This window comes from Astatotilapia calliptera, chromosome 3 (assembly GCF_900246225.1).
Source record: "Astatotilapia calliptera chromosome 3, fAstCal1.2, whole genome shotgun sequence".
Lineage (NCBI taxonomy): Eukaryota > Metazoa > Chordata > Actinopteri > Cichliformes > Cichlidae > Astatotilapia > Astatotilapia calliptera.
This window is the reverse complement of record NC_039304.1, coordinates 17194267-17216608: the sequence shown is the minus strand read 5'-3', so window position 1 is coordinate 17216608 and position 22342 is coordinate 17194267. Positions and strand designations below refer to the sequence as shown.

Genomic DNA, 22342 nt, shown 5'->3' with positions numbered 1-22342 from the left:
GGTCAGCAGCAAGCTGTTCTGGTGACATGTAAAGTCTCACTTACACGCTTTATCGTGTGTTTTCCTTTGAATTCGTCTCTGATTTATGGGAGCTGCACACGGACCTGTGCCCTACATTTGCGCTGTTTACAGACATCGACACACCATCCCGCAGCCTCGTGCCGCTGGAGAGGGCATACGGCGCGAATGACGTCATCGTCCATGGAGCACGTTGAAGTGTACATGTCTGGGCCTTGCCGCAGCCGTAAATACGAAACAAAAGCGCACCATGAAAGGCGATTCGCGTTTCTCAGCGTTGGGTGCAAATAACTTGGGCAGTTAAACTTTTATTGCATCTTTTCTATATTTGCACAGGTAGAATTATTGCTCAGCTCGGGCAGTCAGTGGTTTATAATTCATTTGCCAAGTCATTTGAATATTCGCCTGCAATCTTACAAAACAAACAACAAAGCTGAATCTTTTTTTTTTTTTAGTTTTGTGGCGACACTTTCATAAATAAATATTTTATTAGATGCTCCACTATAGCCTGGACTTTGTTTGATCTGCTGGTCAAAGTTCATTATGACTTAAATATAGATATGATGTTATTGATTGATACCGGATAAAAGTAACTTGGGTTGTCTGTTTCCAGGATTAAGCGGTATTGACTGTAGGGCTGAACTCTTCACAGAAAAACCTACGGATAAAAAGTAGTTGTAAATAAGTAACTTTCATAGTATAACAAAAAATATATCTAAATATAATAAGAATATAAAACTACTACTACACAGATGCCTACAGATGATGAGGAATAATTTCTGTTGGTAGCAGCAGTGAATTTAATAAACAATTACAAAAAATCACAAACATAATATTTCTGGAACTACACAAAATTACTTATTAAAAACAGGTAATCTCTTAACCAGCTGCGTGCTGAAACTATAATTGCGCTGCTACGGCATCCATTACGGCCAACTGCACCAACTGTGGGCAGTGGCTACGCCCTCTCGTGTTCCAATGTGTTTTTTGAAAGGAACTCAGGACCAGTCACTCTGCAACGTGACCGCCAGGCCCCGTGCCGCTAACCACGCCCCTCATAACCAATCATATCGAGCCAAGGCGGGCTTTGGGCGGAGAAACCGTCACCTGTTGTCCAATCACAACGGCTATTTCAATATTAGTTACCAGACCATGTACTTGCACGTGTGTCCCTGCGTGTAAACTACAGTTGGGGGAAGAATAAAAAAAATGTCTGGAGATTCAGTACAGACCACTAAGCGAAGGCTGTCGTTGCTACCTGGATTTATGCCGTCTCTTTCAAGAATTTTGAGTTCCCCACCGCGGGATATTGAAGCACTTGCGTTATTGTTATTTTGAAGCATATTTAAGGTAAGCTGGCGCCTTTGGCACTTTGTTTTACAAGAGTTTGGATCTTTGTAGCTAGCATATAAGCTGTTTTTGTGATTACTGAGCATCAGTGTACAAATTGGAGAGATGAATACATTTAACTGCCTCACATTATAGCTACAGTACATAACTTAATATCAACTACAGTCTGTTCATCTCACAGATCATACGCGAGCTTTTTTCTTTTAACCTCCTCTGTTAACTTGATGTGAACTGATGACTTCACAGTGTAAATGTATTTAGAAGAAGATGCCAACACTTTGAACTAATGTAACACAGCAGTAATCTACATCTACTACATCCCACCCAGTTTCCAAGACCTATTTTTCGTGAACTGTGTGAAACTAGCCCCTTTGGTTTGTGCGTGGTGGACTTGCATACACGAATATTGCACCGTGTGCTAAGAGGGGAGGAAATTTGCCCCCATGTGTTTACGATATGCTTGCTAGCGATGGGGCATTTATTGTTTTTCAGATATATTGTGACCGATCATCAGTTTAATCAGTTCATTAACTACCCATATTTTTATGATTCCCAAAGTAACCCCCCTCCTTTTTTTATTACTTTAAGGGAGGGGTTTGTGACGTGCGGTGGTCGTCTGGCAGACATGTTAGTTATGTTAAGCATTGCGTTTGGACTCTGATTGAGGTACTAAAGCAACATAGCAAATGTTTACTCTGTGTTTTAGCCAGACTAGTGTAAACTGCACGTCCAGCTAAAAGGGATTCTTAGAGGCCTCTCTCCTAATGTACACATACTGTTCTTGGTGCTGGCAGATTTTTACTGAAAGCCAAACACAGTTTTTACAGCTCTGCTCTCATTTGATGTAGGACTATTTGACTTGTGCATTCACTGTAGACAATTGCATGCCACTGCTCCTGTGACTGAACAGTGGCGATCCACTCATGCCTGTGAATTGTATTTTGTCGCCCCCAGAGGCTGCATAACTTTATCATTGCATCATAATAATATAAGAAACCATCACACGGCGTTGGTGTTTTCACTCAACCAGTTTCAGTTGGCACCTGTGCCAAAATCTTGTGACATTTGCGATGGTGTCCTGTTCCAGGCTTGTAATCCCCTCTGAGTGGCAGTTTTACAGTAAATCTTCCATAAACAGTGTGGCGCACCGCAGAGGCTTGAGGGTTAAACATGAGCCTGCCATGCAAGCCTGCAGCTTCTTTGCACTCTTACCCTCCTGAGTGACTGAGAGTGCAAAGAAGCTGCACAGAATCTACTCTGAGCCGCTCCCTTATTCACAAGGGGTTGCCATAGTGGGTAGATTTTTACATGGAATGCCCTTTATGACACAACCTTAAAAGGATTGGTGTCTCTTTCCAGGATCAAACCAGGAATCTTTTGCTTTTTAAGAAAACGTGTGAACTACTTATTATTCCAGAAGAAACTGTAGAGAAAGAAGACTCCAATATCAATGTCTTTCACCCAATAAGTGACCTATCAGAAAGTCTGAGAGCGGACCATGGATGGGCAGGAAACAATGACTCTCCTAGCTCATAAAGAAAAGTCAAACTTGATTTCTGGCAGCAGCGAGCTGTGCTAATGTTGCACAAGGTTGATAGAGGCAGAGACATGCAGTGGCAGCAGGGGTAATTTTCTTCGTGCTGCAATCATTTGATCACATATATGTGGGGTAATGACTCAACTCATGAGACAAGTAAACAATCTTTAGTTTCCCTCGCAGTGATACATCAAAGCACGAATGACTAATTTACCAGCGGTTTAGTCAGCAGAAACAGAGCACCACGTTCTTCCCGTTATGACTTCACAAAAAATAAAAATGTTTGAGATGAATCTTTAGTTCGATGTAAGTTATTTCTTTATTTGAACTATATACTTTTAAAATGGTCAGGTATGTTTGGAAAGACAAAGAGGGTTTGGATATGAGCAGATAGAGGGACCGTGTCTGTCTTAGTTTTGGATAAGAGAAGAAAAAACAAAAAACATCAAGGTTACCAGACTGACCGCAAACTGCTGGGAAATGTCTCAGGTTTTCTTTTTAAATGTCTCTGTTTCTGATTTGGTTTTGAGGTTTTACACTCAAAGCTGCCATTGCCTCACAGGGTTTTTTTCACTCTTGTATTACATGTTCATTGTTAAAAGTTTCCAGCTGAACTTGTTACAGAGGATGTTCACAACAGACACGTGGACAAGTCTGTGGATGTAGGGTTTTTTACCTGCTTCTTACAGGCTTTTATTTTACCCTCTTCAGGAGCTTATGTGCTGAGGTTTGTTGGCAGGCGGTCCAGAGTGTGTGCAGTCATGCATATATTCATGCAACCGGTGCTGTTATTAAATGATCAAGTTGCCACATGTTGATGTCTGAATGTAGTAATTTACACCACACACTTGATTTTTTTTAATGTTAGCCAGTGACACTAATGAAAAGCATTTTTGTTTTGGGGATTTAAGTGGACCTATTGTGCTTTTCCTTATTTTCTGTCACATATAGGTTGTTACAATGGAGGATGCTCATATTAAACATGGCCAGAATTTAATGATGATGATGGATGTGGATGTAATCACTGTGAACCAAAAGCTTGGGCTTCAGACCGTACTTAACACATGGATTGAGTCTGTTTCTATTTTTGTTTTTTTTACTCTTTGCTCTGTGTGATGTCAGACAGAGGGGATATCCTTTATATGGTCCTGTGTAGGAGTATGACAACCCCACCACCTGCTGTTAAAATCTTATGTTTTCCAGCAGGAAGAAAGTTCAGAGAATGAACTGAGGGACTGGATCAAGGCCAGGAATATGAGTGAGAATTATTTTGAGATGTGTATCATGCAAAAAAGACAATAATAGAGTCCAAGAATTAAAAAAATCAATAGCATTTGTACCTTAAGGATCACCTTTCTGCATAGAAACACTGGGAACCTGCAGTAACACCATCAGCAAGAAGGATTTAAGGCAGGCTGGATTTGTTTCTGGAAAACCTCAAGACTCTCTTTTTGGGTTGTTATAAAATTTATTTTCAAAAGCGTCTTAGCTCATAAATGGAAATATTTCCAGCTGAATCTAGGCCGCAGATCACTGCATGGAAGATTTACTGAAATCCATGAACAAGTGTTTGGCAATCAATTTTGTTAGATAAAGGGGCCCAGATTTGATGTTAAGGCTGCAAAACTTAGACTTATGACATTTTCTTTGTCTTCTTTTTATGTACATTTTTGTGAAAGTTTGCTTGGAAAGGGTAATGGAGTCATAAAAAAGTACATGTTGATTCTGTGCAGTACTGCTCTATTATTTTGCAGTATTTGATTCCAACTAGTCCCATTCCATGTTTTTACTGTCATGACCCCCATACACAGTTTGACTTATTTGTAGGTCTAAGCAGAGATATCTCAGATCATACTTTGTGCCATTGTGCCATGAATCAACCCACAGGCTACTTCCTGTGTACACCAGTGTGCATGCAAAGTGTGCATAATTGGTTAATGTGATAGCTTTGGCCATTATTGCCATCAGCTCTTCTGAAAACAGTGTTTTAAAATGAAAACCTGTTCATGCAGATGCAGTTTGAGAAAGTTCATGGCTGGCTGTTGTTGTGTTTTTTTATTTTATTTGGTTGGCACATATTATATTAGAGGCAAAGATACTAGTAGTACAGGTGTGGTCCGGCATAAGAAGAACACGAGCCTTCTTTGTGGTTGGGTAGTACTAGCCAAAACAACGAGTGCTAATTGAGCTTCCTGCCATTTGTTGACAATAGACTGACAGTATCTTGGAGAATGATGAAGCTTGCAATGTAAGCAAGACCCAGTGAGGAAGTAGCCAGATGTTGTGCATGTAATGCCAAGATGAAAAAGAAAATAAGCAGAAGGAAAATCAAACTAGTTTACAGAATATTTATCAGGCTTTATTGCCATTTGTTCAGCTGTTGCTGAACCACTTTATTGCACATTTATAACCTTCCAACTAGGTTATTGCAACATAGGTTTGCACAGCTTAAATTTGAAAGTCCCCTGCAGGCTTTGCAGCTTGGAAATGCAGTCCAAATATACCTTTCGATTATAGGCTCAACCTGAAAGGTTTTTTATTATTTTATGTTGTTGCTGTTGTTTAAATCAGCTAATGGTGAAATAAGTTTATTAAATAAACATACTTCAAGAGGTACAGCAAATGTAAATAAACATAATGAAAGCCCATATTTCTGTATTATTAGTGTAATGAAGTTATTATATTATAATGCGATCGTGTGGCAGTGATGTGAAGGGGCGTGCCCGTCTCACAGATGTACACCATGTACGTTTATTACTGTCGCTCATAACCGCTGGTCTAGAATCGGCTCGCGCGTCTGCTCGCAGCGTTGCATATTTAATAGGCAAACCTATGTGGGCGGAGCTGAGACCAGTGTCTGGCAGGCCGTGTGGGAGCCCGGACTCCCTACGCTGCAGCCCAGCCTCTGAGTAGCGCGCTCTGCGATTGGTCGAGCGAGCAGACCAATCAGCGGTCGGCGAGACCTGCGGAAAACACCGCCGTGTACACGTGCCGCATGTACACAGAAAAGCCAAGAGAAGCGGGGATGCTGAGCCAGCGCTGTCACACTGCACTGTGCTGAGATGTGGAGCAGTGGGCGCTCATGCCGGTGAGGGGAAATTGAACTAACACACTTGTTTAACGCGCTCGCTGGGTTTGCAGTGATGGAGCTGTTAGCTTGAGCCCAGAGGAGTAGTTCACACATGTCCGTGCACGGAGCGTCGCCACACCTTCCTGCAGCCTCCATCTGTGCTTTACAGCAGGGAAGTATTTCATGTTACTGCCAGCTTGCGTCAGGTGGCTGTTGTTTGGTAGATGCGCTGGTCTGTGTCTTCTGATATTGTCCCAGTGCATAGCTTGGAGTGTCATATAGTTTGGTTAATATACAGCATCAGAGGTTCTCATGCACGTTAGAGCTGCTGGCTTAATTTGAGGAGTTTTATAGAGTCTTTAGGATATGAATTTTCTCTCCATAGTCTACTGTTGGAAAACAGTAATGCAGTTACAAGAACAAGTGCTGATATTTTTTTTTCTTTGTTTAGTTAAAATGACAGAAAAATTGTAAACATTTTCTATGAAGCTGACAGTTTCAGATTGTTAGTTTGGTGCAGGCAGGCATCCAAATGAGCAAATATTCACATTTGAGGAGGAGCAAGCATTGAGCTGTGTGCATTTCTTTTCCCTTAAATCCGGTTTGTTGTAGATAATTATTGTTTCAGTTTGAACTTCAACCTGCACCATACCCTACCTGCAGTGCACTTCATGAATGCAACAAAGAAGCCTCCTCTGGTGTTCAGTTTCAGGCTCAACACATTGTTGTCAACTGTTTGCTTTTACAGCCCCAGGTGTTAAACATTTGCAGGTTTCATTAGAGATGTGATTAGATGTTTTAGGCAGCTCATCTTGTTCAGATGTCCAAAGTGTGAGATTGTTGTGCTGATGCTTCAAATAAGAATTTGGACAGCATCTGATGCATTTATTTCTTTATTCATTCTCCATATGAATAAATAAATCTTTGTCATAAAAGCTACAGACAGGTTTATGGTTTGTTTGACATGTCAGTGTGTCTTTAGTGTTAAGCCTTACAGTTACAGTGTTTGAATCAGATCACTTGCTTCATTACCATCACAGTGAACAGATTTATGGCCAACTGTTGGAGCAGAACCCAGCCAGTGTCAAGTGGAGAAGTGCTGTTTTACTGGCAGGAAAGCTGCAACGCTCCTTTCATTGGCTGATCTATATTTGTCACCATAGTGAGCGTGTGGTGTATTTATCCCGTGCAGACATGAGTTCTTTGCATTTTTGTTTACAGTTTATCATTAGCAGTTATTTTCTGCCCGAGCACTTTGCCTGAAGGATTGTGAACACAGCCATGCTGTCTGTTAGGTGACATCTCAGAAGTATTTTTGTTGGTCCAAACATCAAAGGTGATCAATGTGCAGTGATTTAAGACAGAGAAAAGCAACTGAGAAATTCAAATTAGGGTGTGTCTGACATTTTCTCCTACTTTCTCTTCAGCATGTGTCCTGTTCAGAGCAGTCCCAGTAGGATTAATGCTGTACTTTAAGGTCTGGTTATGTAACGCTGTGTGAATGAAGATAAATGCAAACTGTTGAATACCAACACTTCTGCATTTCCAGATCCTGGACATTCTTGTGTCTTTTTATCTGTCATGCCACTTGACAGGTACTAGGTCAGGACATGCTAGTTCACCTAAATTGGACAGGAAATTACGCAGAAACAAGTGCTGCTGTGATTATTATCACACTTTTCGAGCTTTACCTGTCATTCAAAGCGATTGTTCATCTGATATAATGTGGTGACTGCCGGCCTTCACAGTAGGTGTGCACCAGTATATCAGCCGAACATTGTTACTGGCCTGTCAGCAAATGCAGCTTTTGATTCATAAAAATCTGGGACGACGTAGTTTCTGCTTTGCGCTGTGGTTAACTAATATGTTTACATATAAAAATAAAGCAGATTTTAAAAAAAGAAAAGAAAAAAAAAGAAGTATATCTGCATATCATTTGCATTTGACAGAAATCTAAATTAAATGAATCTCATCCCACCTCCTATGACCTGGATGTCTTAGAGACTCGGGTCTCACAGGGGTAGGCGAGTGATTTTTGCCTCTGTGTCACGCAGACAGAGACAGAATGATTCATTTAACCTTTCTGCTAAATGTGTACAACACAGGGCAGTCGTGAGCAGCGCAAATCAGATACAGAAAATAAGAAGAAACCGAAGACATGTTTTTTTCCAAGTAACGTGTTAGTCCTGTAGTCAGCACGCCTTGTTACATATTCTTTCCCACAGCACGACAGACATATCTTGCATAATCAGAGCTTGGTCCTACAGCGTGTATTTCCTGTGAATAATTCGAAAAAGGTGGGCGGCATACTGGCTCAGTGGTTTTTTGCAGCGTTAGCTAGTGGTCATGGGTTCAAAAGCGATCTAACATTGCGGTGTGGAGTTTGCATGTTATTCTCGTGTCTGCGTGGGTTTTTGCTTTCCTCCCACAGTCCAAAGCCATGCATGCGCCCCAATCCTGACTCTCTATCAGCCTGTGTTTTTACTCGGCATCTGATTGGCTGCGGAAACAGAGCTGAGGTTTAAAGCTGAGCTTTAAAGAGTCCACCGAGTGGACTGGGATGGTGCAGGCAGGTACTGTAATAGCCTGAGAACAGTTCTTCACCACCACCTTTGCGTGCGTCTCTGCCATCACCTGTGGAAGCATGCATGGATGCCAGCCTGCCTCACACCCACTCACTCCCTGCTTGCATATTTCTTCATCATAATTGGTCCCTTCCCTCCGCCCAGTCTGGCCATAGCACATACAGATTGTCATGTGCAAGTGTGCATCATCCATCTGACCAAACATAATGCTGATTAGCATTTCATGCCCAGAAAGGAGGGAGCTTAGGCGCAGCGCATGAATTTGTTAATCTCCTCTCCCCAACCACTGTTTGTTGCGTTTTAAGTTATTTATGAGTTACCCTCGTCACAGGCCCTGACTTGTTATCGCCTCCTGTCCCCTCAGCTGTAAAGGGCCGTTGCGTCAGCACAGGTATATCTGAGCATATTTAAAGCCGTCCTGAACAAATGCAGCATCACTGCACACTTGTCGGAGGCAGGTAAAGAGGGTTGTGGGGCAGCCAGGTGTATAAAGTTGAGAGGATTGGCGACTGAATATGAGGCTGTGTCGTCTTTTAGTTGCGTCTGCCGGTCTTAAAGGATTAAGGGGTATCACCTTTGCTCAAGGAATAAATAGCACTAGACTCTCACTTGCGTAGGTGGGCCGTATATATATACTTGGAGTTACCTTTCCCAATTATTCTTAGCGCTCTCTGATGTGAGCTTTGTTCTCTCCTCCCAGCCAGTGTTTGTTTTGACTGTCCCAGGGGTAAAAAGAGACTGAGCTTTGACGAGCGACCAGTGTCCTATGTCACACTTTGGCACCAGCACAAGTTCACCTGATCTATATTCAGATCTATGCGTACGCACTTGCAGCATACAAATAGAAACAGGAGATTACTGTTATTCCGTGGGCAGGATGAGGAGATTGTTTTTGTTTCCCAGATAATCTGAGTAAAAGGAGAACAGCTGGGCCCTAAACAAGAGCACACTCTTCTATCCTGACACGCAGCCCGCATCGCTCGGCAGGGAGAATATTTCACGCCGTATTTGATTCGTCTTCTGAGGTTGACATGATGATAAACTGATGATAAGCTTTTTAAAGCCGCAGTCCTGGAGAGATGCTTGAGAGAGACCATGACAACCAAGTGTTTTATAATCCTAATATTGCTGTCCTTTCTCCCCCTCTCCCTCTCTCTGTCCATCTCGCTCTTTTTCTTTCATTTCAGGTGGCCTTTAGCGCCTAGAGCACCACATCTCTAAAGAAGCGAGAAAACCAGACACTGAGTGAAAGGAATGTTTTTTGCTCTCACCGAGAGCTGTTTTTCTCACTCTCCCTCACAATCTCTCATCCCATCTGTTGGAGCATTTATGCCAAGGCTGTTTCATAACCACAAATTCATGTCTTGTCTGCAGCGCTTTGAGTGACACTTTTTTTTCCCCGAGATAATTACTGTTCTGTTTGTTTAGAAAGGCAGCTTTGTAGCAGCCTGCACCTTTTTTTTTTCTTCCTGAAAATTCTCAAAGAGGGGTCTACAGCGCACCCCCCCCCACACACACACACCCAAAAAACCAAACCAAACAATGATATGCTCTCTGTTTGATTTGTTAAACTAACAGCCAACAACTATGATTCACATGTGCATACATAGTAGTCCCACTTAAAGCAAAGTTCAATTTTTTTTGTTTCGCCTTGGCTGACCCCCTCAATCAAGCTGTACCAGCCTCATCCTACTCTAGTATGAGTTATGACAACTCTAAATCAATGCCTAGCAGCAGCAATCGGGGGCGATTGGCAGGGGCCAACGGGAAAGACCCGGAAGCGGATTCACAGGGGTTAAATGTGCACGAAATCTGCAGCAGTGGTCAGCTTGGTGCCAGTGTCACCCACAAGGACCAGGAGAGCGGAGGGGGAGGAGGTTCATCCCCCAGCGACGGATCTCAGTCTGGAGGTTCGTCCAGAGATCAGAGGTGTCCGACTTCAGACGATATGGATGGAATCTCAAGCGGAAACGACTCCGGGGAGAGGGAGAGCGAGGGCGGGATGGAGAGGGAGAGCAGGTCTCGCGGACATCAGTCCGCACGCAGCTCCCACAGCTCTTCAAATGGCAAGGACTCTGGCATGATACTGGAGACTACAGAGAGCAACAAGAGGTAAGAGAAGTCACCCACAGCTCATTTTTTGTGTGTGTGTGTGTTCAGGGTGAAATCAGTATGATCTTAGTCAGATTACAATGAATGAAATGAGTGGCTGCACCAAGGCCAGGCCTAAAGAGTCTAAGAGTAAAAGCTGGAAATGAGTAGAGAAAGATTAAGATGGTAGATAGCTGGATGCTTTTATTATAAGACAGATGTCAGCATTAGTAATGCTGACGATTACTACTCTGGTTTAACTGAGCGTGTACGGTGGCTGGCGAGGACCAACGTTGTGTGGCATGCAGAAAGGATGTTTCAGCTTTTATTGCACCTGTTTTCAATGTAAGTGCTTTAAAATCAGAAATGTAATTGTATTATTCATGTTTGCCATAAAAGTGCCACAACATTAAAACTGCCTGCCTAATATTGCTCAGGTGCCCCTTTCGAATAATGGCATGGACACAGGACCCCCGAGGGTGTCCTGTGGCGTCGGCTTGTTGCAGAGTCGAGCCTCGGAGGATCGAGCTTGTTCCGGGGCATCCCACTGTTGCCTTATTGGACTGCTGTCTGGGGAGTTTGGAGGCTGGGTGCACACTTTGGGCTCTTTGTTACGGTAGTCGAACTGGCTGTGAGCAATTTTTGCGGTGTTGCAGGGCGCATTGTCCTGCCGGGAGAGACGGCTGCCATTGGGAGTTTCGTTGCCATGGGGGGGTGCGCCCTGGAATAGGTGAAGTTGTCGAGAAACCTCTTCTCTGCTTATACCCATTTTCATCTGAAAAGCTTCTTCTAGCTGTCAGAGTGGACACCAGTAGCCGAAACTACCTATTTAAAATAGTTTCTTTGGATTTTTTTTAAATTTATTGACACTTATGTCTGCCTGGTCGGCAGCAGCAGTGTTCACGCACTCACCTCTCACTTTCTGAATAATCATTGTCTGAAACTGTCCTCCTTACCCAGCTCCAACTCCCAGAGCCTGTCACCTCCCAGCGGGTCCCTGGTCTACAGCCTGCCGTCGTCCAGCTCGGAGCACCACCCCCTCTCCACCTCCGGTTGCAGCAGCAACCAGTCAGCCAGGGTCCAGACGCAGAAGGAGCTCATGAAGGCCATCAAAGAGCTCAAGCTCCGACTGCCAGCTGAGCGCAAGGCCAAGGGCCACTTCAGCACTCTGAATGCACTCAAATATGCTCTGCAGTGTGTCAAACAAGTCCGAGGTGAGGGTCTTTTTTTTTTCTTTTCTAAGAAGGTGGCTGTTCTTATGTGGGAGGCAAAACACAGATGATGAATTTTAGGCCCATCTTAACTGAGAAATGTTCAATGTTTCCAGCTAACAAGGAGTACTATCACCAGTGGAGTGTGGAGGAGTGTCACGGCTGCAGTCTGGACTTGTCCACCTTCACGATTGAGGAGCTGGATAATATCACCTCAGAGTACACCCTCAAAAACACTGTGAGTTTAAATTCGTATCCACTTCTTCCTGCATCTTAAAACTACTCTTAAAGGCTTTTAAAGGAGTGGGGCTAGTACACTATTACTGTTGTTAATGAGCCATGGGCATTATTGTTTTATGACTTTCGGTACCTCAGAGTTTAACACGTAACTCAGAGGAAAGGAGGGTTGCCTCCTGGTTACTGTCAGAGCATTTGATAAATCTACGCTATCCAGAAACTGAAGAAGCATCTGAATGTCCTTCAAGGCACACTACTGATTTTAAACTGAGATTTAGAGGTTCAGTCGACCCTCAATGAAACTACTACACAGGCGGTTTGGGGTACTGGGGCAGATGTTTAGATTTGTGCTGATGTTTGAGGACAACCAGTACATACAGGCATGAAATTTCACAGGATTAGTAGCCCAGAGCTAAATGAATTTGAAGATGGGTGTGGCCTTCAGCTTTGTGCTTGTGTTCAAAAATATCCATTTTCACAGTTTTTTTTCCTGAAACAGGAATTGAAATGCGCCCCAATGAAAGATCCCAGATTGTTGGAGAAGATGGCTCATTAAATTCCTTCTGTTTTCTCCAGGACACATTCTCCATGGCAGTATCATTCTTGTCAGGGAAGGTTGTGTACATATCGCCCCAGGGCTCATCCGTGCTGCGTTGTAAGCCTGAGTGTCTCCAAGGAACCATATTCTCTGACCTTTTGGCTCCGCAAGATGTCAGCACCTTCTACAGCAGCACGGCACCCTGCCGCCTGCCCCAATGGGCCTCCTGCATCGGCTCTGGTGAGCACACGCTGACTGAAAGCGCGAGCAAGTTTAGCTATGTTTCCTTATGTTTCCTGTGCTGACTGACTCCGGTCTCCTCCAGCATCTCCTCCAGTTGACTGCACCCAGGAGAAGTCCATGTTCTGTCGGCTCAGTGCTGACCGGCCGCAGGGCGGCGAGATGCGCTACTACCCATTTCGCCTCACGCCCTACCAGCTCACCATCAGAGACTCGGATGCTGCTGAGCCACAGCCCTGCTGCCTGCTGATCGCAGAGAGGGTCCACTCTGGATATGAAGGTATTTGATACGATCCCCTGTTGTCTGTAATAAACAAGTGTTTGTGTATATATGAGTTAAAATTACACCATCATCAATTTGACACTGAGAGTCACACAAGCTAAAGAGATGTAACATAGCATTTTAATTATATCGACACTGTTCTTTCCTTACTGTTTGGACTGATTATGTGAGGTGATGTATGAATATGATTCTTGTAACCAGGCAGGCCCCACCTGTTTGAGTAGAGTAGCAGAACGCAGGGCAGCTTTTGGTATCAGAGTCGCTTCAGGTCTGACATGTGACAGGTTACTAGTTTGGTTTCAGAGCGCGTGTTTGTTTTGGTGAGACAGGATGAGTGGGCGGTGCGTTGGTGTTAACTCTGTGGCAGGATGTTTCAGTGGAAAACAAAGCAAGCGAGCCTGGGGTTATCAGAAAAGAGCGAGAGAGTCTAGTTTGTGTAGTTGCACTCTAACAGGTGCAAAGTCTGCTTCCACTATAGCTCTGGAGGAAATATAATGAAAGAGACTGGAATACCATATTCCTTTGAATATGGATAATGTAGACCGTTGATACTGCATGACTGTCAGAACAGTGTCAGACACAAAGTCTGTTTCACCCTCCAAACATGCTCCTCATCTGTTCTGTTTGTGTCCTCTGTGCCCATCAGCTCCTCGCATCCCACCCGACAAGAGGATCTTCACCACCAGTCACACTCCCAGCTGCCTCTTCCAGGAAGTTGATGAAAGGTCAGTTATCTTTGCTCTGACCCCATGCTTCCTGCTGTGTCGCCTTCTGGTAATTGGTGTTTTAAGCTTAAGGCGTGCGATCGACTCATCGTTTCACTGTGGATTTGGAGACGGTTGTTAAAAATAAACAGCTATAACATGTTTTGCGATTTCACTTCTCTGAATGTTAAGGTGTGTGTAAAATGATAACTCTCAGTGTGGAAATGTGATGTGTTTGCAGGGCAGTGCCACTGTTGGGTTACCTCCCTCAGGACTTGGTCGGGACACCGATCCTGCTCTGCATCCACCCTGAGGACAGGCACATTATGGTGGCTATACATGAGAAGAGTAAGCCTATTTAAGCCTTTCTTCAAAATGTAATCACGACCAAATTCACACAGGGCTAATGTAAAAAACACACTTTAGCTCGAATAACAGGCTTGTTAGCAGAAGACTAATTAATTGGGAACCTGTGCAGTAGGAGAGAAACGTGGACGTTAATCTGCTGATGTAACGACAGCTGCTGTTAAAATGTATAAAACCTAAGCAACCAGGTTCTCTGTGCACTGTGTGTGTCAGAGCTGCAGGTGGTGTGCACATAGACACACAAAGGCAGCTACAGGGGACAGGGTGACGCCTACATTAATCCAGCAGAGGCAATAATGATCATTTATTATGTGATCTTTCTCTCTTCTTTTACTTCTGGAAAAAATAAGGGTCCTCATTTTGACGTTCTAGTTTTGTGGCTGTTGCCGCCTGTATCTGGGGATGTTTTTGGTAGGAGCTTATGTCACACAGAAGCGTAAGGGCTGTGTAAACCGTTCATGGCTTTCATATGTTTTATTTTGTTCCTTCACAACTCAGGAAACTCACATGTGTGCTTTGTCATCTCTCTTCAGTCTTTCAGTTTGCTGGGCAGCCGGTTGACTACTCGCCCCTGCGGATGTGCGCCCGCAGCGGGGAGTATGTCACCATGGACACCAGCTGGTCTTCCTTTGTTAACCCCTGGAGTAGAAAGGTGGCGTTCATCGTGGGGCGGCACAAAGTCAGAACGTAAGCGTTTTCTGTCTCACTTCACCAAAAGTTTTATGTAATTGTTCAAACTTTGTGCGTCGGTCATCTGTCCTTAAAGCTCATTAGATGCACGTTTAATACTGCCTTTAGTGACTAAACAAGGATCTTCTTAAAAAGTGGCACTTTTAGAAGACCTAAAAAAAACCACAGATAAAGAGTTTGTTTCTATTATAAACAAACTCTCCTTGTCTCCAGGAGCCCGCTGAATGAAGACGTGTTCACCGCGCCGCAGGACTGTGAGAATCGGGTCACCACGCCCGACATCGTCCACCTGAGCGAGCAGATCCACAGACTCCTGGTGCAGCCGGTGCACAGCAGCAGCTCTCAGGGCTACAGCTCTCTTGGGTCCAGCGGCTCACGGGGCTCCCACCGCTCCAACCAACAGCACCTCAGTGCCTCGGCTGCCTCGTCCAGCGACAGCAACAGTCCCGTTGTAGATGAGGCCGCAGGTGCATTCCACAAACCTGTGAGTCTGAGAAAGAAGTGCTTTTGTGTTGTTGTTTTTTTTAGTTATATAACCACAGTACAACCAGCTTTGCAATCAGTTGAGTTTAATCCTCTGATTGCAAAGAGGCACATCATAGACACACGAGAAGAGCCAGAGTATAAAATTCATTCATTCTAGCTCGTTACCTGATCCAGTCTGTCTGGCAGGTTTTTTTGGATAAAGGTTGCCTTGTGATTGAAAGTGGCTGCCGAGAGGTTGGTCACTGCAGCTGCTGAAACTTCAGTTGTCACCAGGCAACCACCAGTGTTTTGTTTCCTAGCTGCAAGGGGGTTGCTGTCCTTTTACTGTAGTGTGGCTAAATGATAAAATATCTGGATTCAGACATTAGATGACTAAAGGGGCTGCATAGAGGGTTAGACTAATAAGGATTCTTTTTAACTATGAATCATGTAAGGCTACTCAAACAAAAAAAGAAATCCATCTGAAAATGCGCACAACATGTCCCGCTTTGTGAAATGCTTTCTCACAAGATTGTTTATCCCCTTGTTTTTGATACAGCCGCATTTTCCTGGGTACTGTTGCATCACATTTAGACTGTAGTGTTACGCACGAACAATATGACAGGTTGGCAGAAGATTCAGTGCAGTGTCATTCTCTCGTTGGTTAGCTGTGATGTTTCTGGTCTTCGTTTTTCTCTAGATGACGTTTCAGCAGATTTGCAAAGACGTCCATATGGTGAAAACAAACGGGCAGCAGGTTTTCATCGAGTCTCGTAACCGCCCACTTCCGAGGAAAAACACCAGCACGGGTAAGAGGCTGGAGTTGTATTTGAACTCAGAATGTCACGGGAGAGTAAATAGTTTGGTTTTTTTAATAGTTTTAGTATTCCAGGAAAGAAAAAGGCATAAAAGAAAGTTTTTTAATAATAACAATAATGTCCAAAAGCCTTCACAGAGGACGATTTTAATTTCTTGATCCTGTTTGTATCTGATCCAGTCACGGCGGCCGTCAGAGCGATCAACAGCGATCCAGTCAGAAGTTTGATAGCAGACATGACAAACCCATCCAAAAGTTTGGTCCCTGCACCGCTTGTACCCAAGGAACCATCTACGAGCTACTCCTACCAGCAGATCAACTGTCTGGACAGCGTCATTAGGTTTGTACACAAACCTGAAGTCGTTTCTGTGTCGACATTTGCCCTTTGACCTCCCACTTACCCAGCGATTTCTCACACAGGTACTTGGACAGCTGTAACATTCCCAATACAGTCAAAAGGAAGTGTGGTTCCTACTCCTGCACTGCCTCCTCAGCATCTGATGACGACAAACAGGAGCCCAACGGCAACAGCAAAGGTATTTCACTATGATCTGGAATTGATTAAGTTGTTAGGTAGGTAATGATGCAGCTAACTAGGTAGAAGACAACAAACCTGGTTGATGTTGTGTCTGTGCGACTAAATTTCTGACCGTATTGTCTCTCCAGGTGGTTCAGTTAACCTCGTAGGTGAACCACCTCCTCTGCCTCCTCTGACCATGGCCACAAAGGCAGAAAGTGTAGCCTCAGTTACGTCTCAGTGTAGCTTCAGCAGCACCATCGTCCATGTTGGAGACAAGAAGCCTCCCGAGTCAGGTGGGCCTCGTTAACACTCACGCTCTCCTTCCTGGAAGTTGCAGGACGAGTTCCTTGCACACCCTGAATGGAGTTCTTTTTTTTGTTTTTCATGTTTAACAGTGGCGTTCAAGTTGTGCTTTTTATGTGTTTGTTTTGCAATTAAACTCGCTTTTGTTGCAGGCATACTACCTGGAACATTTCTGGTTTGATGTGATGTGTTTCATTCTTCTCCTGTGCACACTGTTTTACATATTGTAATTGTTTTTTTTTTCAGTGAATGTTAAACTTTAATGACACAACAGCTCTAGCAAACACGAGGCTTCAGCTAACAAACTCGTGTTTATCTGCAGCTGTAGATTGTATAAGATATATACGTGTATGTATGTATACCTGAATCTTTTGGTCCTACCTGCCTAATGACAGCACTGAATTGTGTCAGTTAATTGCAAAAAGAGTGATCTTTATTTCTTCTTTATATCGTTACACCCCGCCTTCTTGTCCTCTTCTCCTCTTCTTCTCTTCTCACAGACATCGTCATGGAGGAAACTCCTACAACTCCCACACCGGCTGCACAGACTCCTCTCGACACCACCCCGACTCCTCCCGCAAGCAGCTTAGAGCTTCCCGCTAACATCGCGCCTCCTCCACCTCCTCCTCCGCCACCTCCTCCTCTCCCTCAAGCCAGCCAGCCTGATAGGGACAGCCGGAGAAGCGGAAGTGTAGGAGCCGGAGCAGCGGGAGGTGGAGGTAGCAGGCTGGGTCTTACCAAGGAGGTGCTGTCCGCCCACACTCAGCAGGAGGAGCAGGCCTTCCTCGACCGCTTCAAGGACCTCAGCAAGCTGCGCGTTGTCGATCAGACGGTGTCTTCAACTGTGCGCTGCCACGCCGCAGCTGTCAACCCCCTGTCACGAGGTAGGAGCACACTGTCACAGTCTTAGAAATGGTTTTGTATTGAATAGCTGTTTTGCAAAGTGAAGAAGTATATTTGAACTTCATCTTTGGGAACCTGTATCACCTTCGATACACTAACGTCTGTGAAACTGTTGGTGTGAAAGCTTCAGAATATTTTATGTGAAGCACCAAACTGATTGTAGGGCGTCTTCTATCTTTTGCAGGGGTGCGTTGTTCCCGTGACTACCCAGCTGCAGGAGGTAGCAGTGGTCACAGACGCGGCCGTGGCGGTAAGAGACTCAAGCACCAGGAGTCTTCTGACCAGCACAGCTCTCTGGGCCTGAGCGGGGGTCGTCAGGACCTCAGAAGCAGCACTGCTCCCATGCCCCTCAACATGCCTCTCGGCCCTCCAACAACCTCATCCTCCTGGCCTTCTGTAGGTTCCCAGGCTAGCATGCCACCCGCTGCTTTTCCCCCTGGTATGCTTCCAATCTACCCCATCTACCCACCTCTTACTCAGCCCTTACCCGTCCCAGATCCATCACGTTTCCCCCCCACCCAGATGGTTCCTCCCATGATGGCCTTCGTTCTGCCCAACTACATGTTCCCGCAGATGGGAGTGCCCATGTGTCAGCCAGGCTCCACCCCTGGACCATTTTACAATCCCAACTTCGGTTACCAAGGGGTCCCCACAGCCGCTGTCCCCACAGCCGCTGTCCCCACAGCCGCTGTCCCCATTACAGTTTCCAACCCCATGCCCACACCAGGCACATGTGCCCTGTCTCGCAGCAGCACGCCACAGTCTTACACTCAGACGCCAGCTGATCGCGAAGGCGCGGAGTCACCCCTCTTCCAATCCCGATGCTCCTCCCCTCTCAACTTGCTTCAGCTGGAAGAGTCGCCGAGCAACCGGCTAGAGGTCGCCACGGCACTAGCAGCATCTCAGCAGGCATCGCCTTCGGTGCAGGGTGGGGCAGCCAGGGGGCAAAGTTCCACCAATCAGAGGAGCTCAGATGACACCTCCAAGGAAAATGAGAATGTAAGTGTTCAGGATAGGATGTCTGACCTAAAAATGTAGCAATTGCTCACAAAAGACTTAAAAAAAAATTAACATTAATGTTTTCCCCATTAGGGTGAAGCTAATGAGTCCAACAACGATGCCATGTCCACCTCCAGCGACCTGCTGGACTTGCTGCTCCAAGAAGACTCGCGCTCAGGCACCGGATCAGCTGCCTCTGGTTCAGGGTCTTCGGGAACAAGATCCTCGGGTTCGGGCTCCGGTTCCAACGGCTGCAGCTCCTCTGGCACCAGCGGCACCAGTCAGTAGATTTAAATCATTAGTGCCATTTAAAAAAAAAAAATAAAAAAAACATCTTGTTCTCGGCTGTTGATGGAATTCTTTTTAGTTTAATGGTTTCTATCAGGGACGCAGAGTTCTGGGGCACTCTGACATTTAATTTAGTTGATCGTGATATGACTGTTATTAGTAAAGTGAGATGATACCAGATGAAATAAATCAGATGAACTCTAAAAGTTGCAGTAAAAAAAAAAATGTTTTGATTGAGATTGTCTCTAATTAACACTGTGATGGTCTTTAATTCTCAAGTACAGACTGAAAACTCTTCTAAACTTTTTGTGTTTTTCCCATCTAGTCAGCAGCCAGGGCAGCCACACCAGCAAGTACTTCGGCAGCATCGACTCATCGGAGAATGACCATTCCCGCAAACAGCCAGCAGGGGGCAGCAGCAGCGCGGGAGGAGACGGTGGAGAGGAGCAGTTCATCAAGTGTGTGCTGCAGGACCCCATCTGGCTGCTGATGGCCAACACAGACGACAAGGTCATGATGACCTATCAGCTGCCTGTCAGGTACAGCACTGGGCAAAATGACATACACGACTTTGATTCACTCATTCAGCTCTCAGATGACAAACTGGTTTAGAAAAAGTGAGGATTGTTTTGTTTCTCAAGACATGAAGTATAAGTGGGACCGATCTAGTCATACTGTAGAGAAATACAAGCAGCTGTTAGTCCAGAAAGGCAGCAGCTTAATACTTGTCCACTTTATTTGTCTTCGTCAACAGGGACTTGGAGACGGTTCTGCGAGAGGATCGTGAGTCCTTGAGGAACATGCAGAAACACCAGCCACGCTTCACAGAGGAGCAGAAGAGGGAGCTGAGCCAGGTCCATCCCTGGATCCGCACCGGACGCCTGCCGCGAGCCATCAACATCTCCGTGAGTACAACAGATCCACCCTGTACCATGTCAACGTGCGATGTACGATCTGTTTTGTGGCAGAAAATACAGGAAGTCGCTTCTCTCTGTGTTTTCAGGGCTGTACCGGCTGCAAGTCTCCCCCCGCTGTGCCCCCCGCCGCCCCATTCGACGTGGAGATCCACGACATGGAGCTGTGCAGCGTGCTCAAGGCCGAGGAGGAGAGCGCCGGCGAGGTGATGAAAAGCCTCACAGAGGCGGCTCACCATGAGGACGAAGAAGAGGAGGAAGGAGTTGAAGATAAAGGAACAGAAAAACAGGACAGCAGCCAAGACATGGTGGCAGAGGAGGAGGGAGCGAGGTCAGACACTGTGGAAGGAAAAAGTGAGACTTAGCCACTGGAGTCTGACGGGACTCACCTCGCAGGTGGCCCAAAATGAAAAGCACTAGCGCCAATCATGAGCTTCATCATGAGACAATATGCGCCGTCCAGGACTTCCTGTGCTCAAAGCATCATTACAGAGGCTGTAATCCAATGAGCTTGCGCTGGGATGCTGAGGTGCGTACTGATGCAGACGACTGCTGTTTATTGTCGGACAGCAGGTCAGGCGGGACACGTTGATTCTTTGAGTCTGATTTCGATGTCAGCGGTCCAGGCACCCACTGGAACTGATAATTAAATGCCTTGGACACCACCGGACACGCACACTCAGTTTTAGAGAGTGAATTTGTCCTGTTTTCTTTCTTTTTGTCTATTTTTTTTATTTTATTTTAATTGTCCTTGTAGTTCAGGTTATATTTATTTAAGTTGTAAAATAATCAAAGGAGACTAAGGTTAAAAAGTGCGCCTTTACATAAAGATGGATGTGCTCCACTTGTGTTTTCATCTCTCCTGCCCAGAGTTCAGCCTGTGACAAAAGAAGGGACTCTGACTTTTCTGAATGTTTCTGGGATCCTGTTCTGGTCTCAATCCTCACTTTTTCTTCTTCTTCTTTTGTATGAATTGTGACCCCAAATAATTAAACTACTTTCACCTGATAGAGGAAAATGTACAGTGAGAACCAAGTAATTTTGTAAGCATTGTGTATATTTTTATAATTTGATGCACTGCAGATGGAGAACACCCAAAAGAGGGTGTGTACTGTAAAAAAAAAAACAACAACAAAAAATGTGTTTAAAAAGCTATTTGTTATACGATAGATCGCACTTTTTGGAAATGGAGACAGTGTTTGTGACTCGGCAGTCGAGTTGCTTTACTTGTGGACGAGCGTGGAAATCAGCGGGAGTCTGACCCACACCTTTTAAAAGGCTTCTCATCTGCCAGGCATTAGTTTGAGCACGACAACAGTGAACAAACACTACAGACAGCGTTTCCCAATTTATCAACCCCCCTACGGACCCTGCAGCGCTTCTGTGTTGCTCGTGGTGGTGAGAAGATTTGGAAAAAGGTGGATGTAACTCTTAAAAAGTCCTCCGAAGAGTTCGAAGAGTGTTTTACTATCTTCTCTATTCCACTCTGTCCCTTTTCCCTGTCTCTTCTCTGTGGCACTGTTCTGGTCATGTGATATCCTTTGCTTCATGGCGTCAGTGGTGTCTGCAACAGTTTAATATTTTTGAAGTTCTTTGTATAAAAAAAAGACAATAAAATGACTTTAAATGGGTTTAAATGCGAAGTCAGATTTTTCTTCTTTTCCACCTCATGATTACATCTCTTTGCAGTCTATTTTTGTTGTCAGTTGGCGTGGATACACAGAAGCGTCCAGAGCGAGCTGGAAGCAGAGAGCGGATCGGGGCAGCTGCTTTCTTACCCGACCGCAGTCTCCTGCTGTTCTGCTGTGGTTTCTACCCAAAGTGGTCACCGCAGCTTAAAAAAGACAAAAGGCACGTCCTCGTTCAGACAGGCTCAAAGTGGTGAAGCTGACTTCAGTGCATATTATGATTATAACAATGGCAGCAATGATTGTAATGTGCGTGGGTCTGCTGGCAGACCGGCTGGTATTAATAACACAGCTGAAGATGCTCCATCTTTTATTATGCAACAATAAAAATGAGTCTTACTGTTGTAATAAAACATTTTACTGTAGAGTTCAGCATAACTCACGTTTTTAATAATTGCTTTTACGAGCCCTGTATGATTTTTATTCTGGTTCCTGCAGTTTTTTAAGCTTTCCTGTGCTTACACTGGATCGTTTTGTGAGGCGAGGTTAATTCTGTGGAAAGAATTTAATCTTTTTAATGAACCG

At 44.9% G+C, this 22342-nt stretch overlaps 1 protein-coding gene across 2 annotated transcripts; it reads left to right on the top strand.

The window, feature by feature from the left end:
• Positions 1-1170: 1170 nt before the first annotated feature.
• per1b (period circadian clock 1b) lies at positions 1171-21151 on the top strand. Of its 2 annotated transcripts, none has more exons than XM_026162091.1 (20): positions 1171-1368; positions 9748-10672; positions 11612-11865; positions 11979-12100; positions 12676-12877; positions 12963-13157; positions 13807-13885; positions 14106-14212; positions 14764-14917; positions 15134-15404; positions 16086-16194; positions 16383-16542; positions 16623-16738; positions 16869-17015; positions 17526-17909; positions 18113-18927; positions 19021-19207; positions 19541-19754; positions 19970-20120; positions 20219-21151. In XM_026162091.1, the coding sequence occupies exons 2-20, from the start codon at positions 10260-10262 to the stop codon at positions 20492-20494; spliced, it is 4356 nt and encodes a 1451-aa protein (XP_026017876.1). In that variant the 5' UTR covers positions 1171-1368; positions 9748-10259; the 3' UTR covers positions 20495-21151. The 2 variants fall into 2 exon arrangements, with proteins under 2 accessions (XP_026017876.1, XP_026017877.1); XM_026162092.1 differs by lacking the exon at positions 1171-1368 and adding an exon at positions 5715-5993.
• The last annotated feature ends 1191 nt before the right edge of the window (positions 21152-22342 follow it).